General features: G+C 41.5%; 1 protein-coding gene across 4 annotated transcripts in view; it reads left to right on the plus strand.

The window, feature by feature from the left end:
- LOC139562931 (copine-7-like) overlaps positions 1 to 6,401 on the plus strand; it is a 39,853-nt gene extending 33,452 nt beyond the window's left edge. For all 4 annotated transcript variants that reach the window (XM_071381112.1, XM_071381115.1, XM_071381113.1 and 1 more), the window contains exons 15-16: positions 728 to 964; positions 1,580 to 6,401. In XM_071381112.1, the coding sequence (XP_071237213.1) occupies positions 728 to 964; positions 1,580 to 1,753 (411 nt within the window). In that variant the 3' untranslated portion in view covers positions 1,754 to 6,401. The remainder of the gene's footprint in view (positions 1 to 727; positions 965 to 1,579) is intronic.
- Positions 6,402 to 7,723: the final 1,322 nt, after the last annotated feature.

Raw genomic sequence — 7,723 nt, forward strand, 5'->3', positions numbered from 1 at the left:
TTCATAGCCTTAGCCGGTGCTAACTTGTGGAATAGATACTGTCTGGAACTCGGTTTAAACCAATCAGGATCCAGGATTAGACCAACCCATTATATAAATGTTATCATTTATTGAGGTTCTGCATAAGCACCTTTTTAAAATCTCTCAATGAAACGCGGTACGGATTGAATTAACAAGAATGCCCAAGGCCTTTAATATCAATGTGTTCCTACATTAGTTTGCCCTCAGGCTATTCCCATTACATTTGAAACACTTTTCCATCACTCTGGCCATTTCTTCTGCTTTGTCCTTGTACTGATCTTCATTTATTATTCAATCATCCCTTCTTCTGATCAGTAAATGAGACCAAAGGATCAATGCAAAGAGAATTCAGGACATGAGTTAGAACTGCAGCCGGGGCACTTTAATCCCTAGGGACTCATGGGACATCTTAGAGGAGAATACATGGGAATAAACTCATAGACATATGTAAAATCCATTGGCAAATGTAGGATACCTGTAGATGTTGAGGGTTTTCTCATTCATATTGATATCCTGCAGGGAGAGAGAGAGGTGTTGATGGGACTAGAGATTAATACATTATTACTTTTCTCAGTGTTTCTCAGTGGGAGCAGTCAGATTTCAGAGGATAACGTGTTACACACAGACAAGCCAAGGGCACTGAAGTGTGTGGTGACAAAAGGTTAACACGCAACCGCAACCCTCTCCTCTTTCCTCTCTCCACCAGCGTTACCACATCCTGCTGATCCTCACGGACGGCGTGGTGACAGACATGGCGGACACACGCGAGGCCATCGTGCGTGCCTCCTACCAGCCCCTGTCCATCATCATCGTTGGCGTGGGCAATGCAGACTTCACAGACATGCAGATCCTGGACGGGGATGACGGGGTGCTGCGCTCACCCAAAGGAGAGCCCGTCCTCAGGGACATTGTGCAGTTTGTGCCCTTCAGAGACTTCAAAACGGTCAGTATAGCCCTCCTTCCCTTCCGCCGTCTATACCTCCATCCCTCCAACTTCCCTACCTCCCTTTACTCTGCTATGCCACAGTCATATTCCAACCAAGCCAAAAGAACAGAGGTGTGGGTCTCAGAAACTGCACTACTTTTTATAATAGCGATGCTGGCGGCCATTAAGTCTCCCAATGTGACCTCCAAAGCCCCTTCAGTAATAGCATTACCCTCCAATGGGGCTTTGAAGACATGCTAACAGCCAGGCAGCCTCTCCTTTGCTGGCCTTGCCAGTGCTACAGATGGAGGAGCTTCAGAAAACCCTCCTAAGGAAAATAAATGTCACCAGGAAAGAAAATCAATTAATTTAGAAAAGTAATGATGAAAAATGCAAAACTGCCTCCAAAAGCTTGATGCGATTTGTCTGTGTGCTCCCCAAAGCTCTTTCATTTTGACCGCTGCCCAAACAACGGAAAACACAAATCACTCTTTCCATTCTTCCTTTGTTAGGTTAAAAAACAATTTGCCCAGAGTTTCATTGGATTTAGGTGCCACTGAAAATTATTGCTTTAACCCTTTGGGGTCTTGTGCCAGAACTGTCCAGACTACAGCTGTGTTCTATTTTTCACAGGCCTCGCCCGCTGCCTTAGCCAAATGTGTCCTGGCGGAGGTGCCCAACCAAGTGGTGGAGTACTACAGTCACAAGGCCATCTGCCCCATGCCGCCCGTCCCATCATGTGACTCTCCCACCTCCCTTGCCAACACCCCTACAGAATCACTGCCAGCAGTGGGGCCCACGGCCTGACCATATCTCAGTCCAGCAGAGAGAGCGAGAGAGAGGGTGCATATCGCTGCTCTGGACCAAAAACCATGGTCATTAATATTAGTGTTGCTATCATTCCTTTTACATTCGTACAGCGTTCACACACAGACTGGAATCTGAAACCTTTGGATTGTTTTCTCTCTAGGTTCGGATCATGTCCCTCTGCCTGGCTGTGCATCCATCTGCCTGTTCAGCATGATGCTGGAGCCTTCGTCCTCTTCCTCCTGTTTTGGGGATGCATGCAGGTGAATCCCTCCCAGAGTTGATCAACTATGGTCACATACTCTCTGTCCCCTTCTGCCCTGATACTGGCACCTCGGCCCTCAGTTGATTTTTCTAAGGCTCTCCAAGGCTTCAGTCTGCTTTTCCTCTGTGTCCATTTTGCTCTGCTGTGTCTCTCTAAGTCTTACTGCCCATCACTGGTATTGTCGGAAGAGCCTGTCAACTGAAGCATTGGGGCAGGGGGGGGGGGGGGGGGATCTTAACATATCAAACCACATGAGTCTTTCAATTATGTTGAAAGAGATTTAGGTAAAACTTTATTTTACTATTCCAACACTATGCCTGCACAGAAAAGGTAGTCATATACAGTACCAGTCAAAAGTTTGGACACATCTACTCATTCAAGGGTTTTTCTTTATTTTTACTGTTTTCTACATTGTAGAATAATAGTGAAGACATCAAAACTATGAAATAACACATGGAATCATGTAGTAATCAAAAAAGTGTTAAACAAATCAAAATATATTTAAAATTCTTCAAAGTAGCCACCCTTTGCCTTGATGATAGCTTAGAACACACTTGGCATTCACTCAACCAGCTAGTCACCTGGAATGTATTTAAATTAACAGGTGTGCCTTGTTAGAAGTTACTTTGTGGAATTTCTTTCCATAATGCGTTTGAGCCAAAAAGTTGTGTTTTGAAAAGGTAGGGGTGGTATACAGGAGATATACTATTTGGTAAAAATTCATATTATTGCAAGAACAGCTCAAATAAGCAAAGAGAAACGACAGTTCATTACTTTAAGACATTAAGGTCAGTCAATCCGGAAAACTGCAGTCGCAAAAACCATTGAGTTAACAGCCCAAATAAATGCTTCACAGAGTTTGAGTAACAGACATCTCAAAAACCACTGTTCAGAGGAGACTGCGTAAATCAGTCCTTCATGGTCGAATTGCTGCGTAGAAACCACTACTAAAGGACACCAATAAGAAGAGACTTGCTTTGGCCAGGAAACACTAGCAATGGACATTAGACCGGTGGAAATCTGGACTTTTGAGACTTGGTTCCAACCACAGTGTCTTTGTGAGAAACAGTAGGTGAACGGATGATCTCTGCATATATGGTTCCCACCGTGAAGCATGGAGGTGTGATGGGGTGCTTTGTTGGTGATACTGTCAGTGATTTATTTAGAATTCAAGGCACACTTAACCAGCATGGCTACCACAGCGTTCTGCAGCGATACACCATCCCATCTGGTTTACGCTTAGTGGGACTGCCATTTGTTTTTCAATAGGACAATGACCCCAAACACACCTCCAGGCTGTGTACGGGCTATTTGACAAAGGAGAGGGATGGAGCGCTGCATCAGATGACCTGGCCTCCACAATCACCCAATTGAGATTGCAGTCCAACTCATCCCAAACAGAGTGAAGGAAAAGCAGCCAACAAGTGCTCAACACTGTTGGAAACGTATTGCTCATGAAACTGATTGAGAGAATGCCAAGAGTGTGCAAAGCTTTCATCAAGGCAAAGGGTGGCTACTTTGAAGAATCTAAAATCTAAAATATATTTTTATTTGTTTAATACTTCTTGGGTTACTACATGATTCCATATGTGTTATTTCATAGTTTTGATGTCTTCACTATTATTCTACTATGTATTCTACTATGTAAAAATAAAGAGAAACCCTTGAATGAGTAGATGTGTCCAAACTTTTGACTGGTACTGTACAAGCAAACTTTACATTTTGTAACATGACTCACACTAATATTACGTTACAGTACAACGTTTTAAAGCTTAGTGATTTAATACAGATTTAGCGATGTGACATAAATACATGTTATGTCAATCTTAGGTTTATAATAACCTTAAGCAGGCATTATGACAGAGCATTCAAATAAAATGATAAGTCAACAAATATATGTACAGTATAAATTAATGATAAAGATCTACATCAAGATAAATCAGATCTTTTTCAATTGTTATGCCCATTACCTCCATATGAAGCATACCTTAGGTCAGGTTGAGAAAGATAAATCCCTATCTGGCGCCTTAGCCAGTTACTTTTCTTAACTGAATTAATGAGGAACATTTTAAATGGGGCTCTTCATGGTGTTTGTATCACAAGGCTGTACGATATTTTAGGTCTTTAAAAAAAATCTTATTCAAGGGAGATAACCTTGCATCTCATTACTCATGTGAAAGACCTCACTGCACTGTCTGGTGAAGAATCTAAATACGGTGGAATGTATATGATTTATATTGTTTGAAGAGTGCAAATGTCACAGGAGTACACTTTGACATTAATGAGAGAAGACCAGAGAGTGGGATCATGGCCTTGTATTCATATTGACTTGTTTGGATGAGATGCTGCTGACTTATGGTAAGCAGCTTTACATGCACATCCCTCCATGATTAATATGTACTGTAACAATTTTTTCCCTCTAGGAACTATTTTGTTCTCTCTGACACTTTGACTTGTTGATTGTATAAATCATGGGTAAGAAGTCTTGCACATAGTTCCATGAACTTCTTCTGATAAAAAATTATACTGACGTAGTTTAGGTGCATCAGGTATCTACGTCAGATATGATGCAAACAGGTAACCTGAATCACTGAAATCGTATTATTTTGTCTGCCCATATTTTTACATACACTAAGAATAACACCTAAAAACAGGTTGCATTCAGTATAAAGATTGCAAATGTTTTCTCATAATGGAGAAATACCATGAAGATTACATCACAGTTGTCTGGGATATTGTAAAACTGGCTCTAATCCTTATTAATACCTTTCTCTGGACAGTGACAACCACATGCAGGCTGGAATTCAATTGAACCCGCCATAGATGGTCAATTAGCATAATATGGCTCTCTAGATGTTGATGCCAGTCCGTGCCCATGCCTCTGTCCCCTTTGTTGATGCAACTTTGTAATTATCAAGTTCACTTTGGCTTCTCTCTCAATACTTGCATCTCTCCCAGATGGCCCATGTGCTCTTATGTACATAACTGTGGCTAAACTTCCCGGTACAGTGCTCCTGTGTGCTGTGGTCTGAGCTCCTTTGAAGAACAGTGAGTGTGTATCTGTCACTAAGGACCATAAGCTACGGCCTATTGATTCAGGATGCCCAGATCTGGAGTCCTACTTAATCAGCTGAATGTAAATAACCCTGGATGGACTTTCATCTCCACACTGGGGCTCTGCAATGTGATGTGTAGGATGGGGAAATTGATGTAGAACATTTGCCAATATTCTGCTGGACTGAGTTCTGACATCAATGGTAATATATTGAAGTACTTTATATTTATTAAGTCTTTGTTTGTTTTTGTTTGGATATCTACTATGTGTTTGTTTGAATAAGATGACACCATTTCTCAAGGTGGCATACTGCCATGGATTTATTCATCACATGAATGGATATCTCATTTTTAGGATTACTGTTGTGCAATGGCAGGAAACCTTATCTATCAGATCTATATTGAGAAATGTATGAATCATTGGCAAGATGATGGGGTACACTGTTATCCGTTACAGCCCCTTGGTCCATATCTTTATTGCACAAGCTAAAACAGTGTGCATTTTCATAGAATTGGCTTGTGCGCAGCCCAACATATGCGTACACTAAGACCATACATACATTACACACTCCAAGCAACAGCAAGTGATATCATGCTGACATGAATCAGTATTCCTGTTCCTGAGCGGGAACGGGATTTGAATATCATATGCTCAAGTCACAAGTATCAGCACCTTTCTGGTGTTTCTTTGCTGTTGTTCCCACCCTGGACAGGCACAAGCCAAAGCACTCTCCATCAACTCAAATCCTCCTTTGCTTAGTTCATTTTAAGAATAAACCCTTTAGACCAAATGCAGTTAGTTGCAGGTATTTCTAACCCTGATGCATACTGTGTCTAGCAGTATTGATTTCGATGGTGGATGTCTCCTTTAAAATATTTATGCAGGGAGAATGACTGTTTTTAAATGAGCACTGCAAAGAGTGCATAATCTGAGGTATTTATTTTGCATTCACCACTGACAAACATGGGCTCTGAACACTACTGTACAATGGGTGGAAGGTAATACAGGCTAGTCTATTGCCCTGCTGTGTATTCCCTAAACCACTGGATGATTTTGAGGTCATAGATATTTTATTTCTAAAAAGAGAATTCATTGCATGCTTACTTCTGTTGTTAAGATGTGTTGTACATTCCTTTGGAGTACGATATGCTGATAGGCAAGCCTGCATTTGCACAAACCTCTGTTCATGTTGTGGATGTTGCATTTAGGCCAATAAATCCAGTCAACTGCATGATAGTGTCTGTGATGTCTCATCCTTGTGGAAATATTCACCTCTATTCTTCCATGGTTTTTAAGTGGAAAACTAAATAAAAATGTATTTATTGCCATTTGATTTGATCATTCTTCTTTTCTCATTCGATTCAGGTTATTAGGTTGTGGGAATTTACGACGTACCTTTTGGAGGTAAGACAATATTGGATAATATGTTGCTACAATAGGAATTTATCACAGATTTCCATTACAACGGCCCCTGTGAGCCCCACATCTGACTCAATGCACTTACTGATGCCATTAAACCACCAGAGAGATGGAGTGACATCCCCTGTTCATTTTCTGTGACCTATAACATGTTTTTGCCTTGTGGTTAAATTTAAATTGGAGAGGAATACAATTGAGAGAGGAATGCAGCAGTCTTTTGAGAGACGCAATCTCTGCTCTCATATGATTTCCCCCGGTGTGGCGTAAGCTTTGGATGGGATACTCCATGCACACGCTCACCGTGGCCGGGTCAGCGATGATGAGGCTGTATAGCGTCAGTACATGTAATGGGGGTGAATACTGCTCCTTCAGACAGTTCCTTTCATTTAACGGCTATTGTGCGAGAGCGCTACATAGCGGCTGTTTCCATGGTGACGGGGACTTGTGAGAATACCTACGTTCGGAGTAAACCAGGGACAGAGGTGGGGGGGAGTGAAGTTTTTCTTTAAAGACTTATTTTTTAAACAGAAGCCTTGACTGTGTTGTTCAGTGCCCTCACAAGGCCAGATCGAATCCACAAGCCACCCCCAGCTGAGCTCTATGCTCGAGGCTAAAGCTTTGCTGGATAAAGATGCTTCTTCAAGTCTTACAGTAAAAACCCTGCTCCTTCCATCACATGGTTGTAAAGAAGTTTATTTTTAAACCTTGCAACGGCAGGTCAAAGTGGTGGTAACATTGCTAAAAATAATGTTGGGGTTGAAGTGATATCCTGGAAAACTGATATCCCACAATCCTGATGCTGCTCTGCCGACCATTCGAGAGGTATTGGATTCCTCCAGCAGGTCTGGCTGTAAGGAGGAGTGGTGTAAGTTGAGCTTTTTTTTTACATTCTGCATCACTCCGTCAAGGGAAATATAATATTCTTTCTAACAAATATCGAAATATATTTCAGGATCTTGTGTTCCTATACGGAAAGTAATACAGTGCATTCGGAAAGTATTCAGACCCCTTGATATATTCCACATTTTGTTTTGTTACAGCCTTATTCTAAAATGGATTCAATTGTTGACTTGTTGGAAAGGTGGCATCCTATGACGGTGCCCTGTTGAAAAAGTGTATGGGGTAAGTTGAGCCGCCTACCTAAAAAATACTTTGTTCTTTTTTTTGGACACTTTTAACATTACCTCATATCGCAGCGATAATGCCTTGCACTACACCTGGAAAGAAAACA

The sequence above is a fragment of the Salvelinus alpinus genome, chromosome 33, assembly GCF_045679555.1.
Source record: "Salvelinus alpinus chromosome 33, SLU_Salpinus.1, whole genome shotgun sequence".
NCBI lineage: Eukaryota > Metazoa > Chordata > Actinopteri > Salmoniformes > Salmonidae > Salvelinus > Salvelinus alpinus.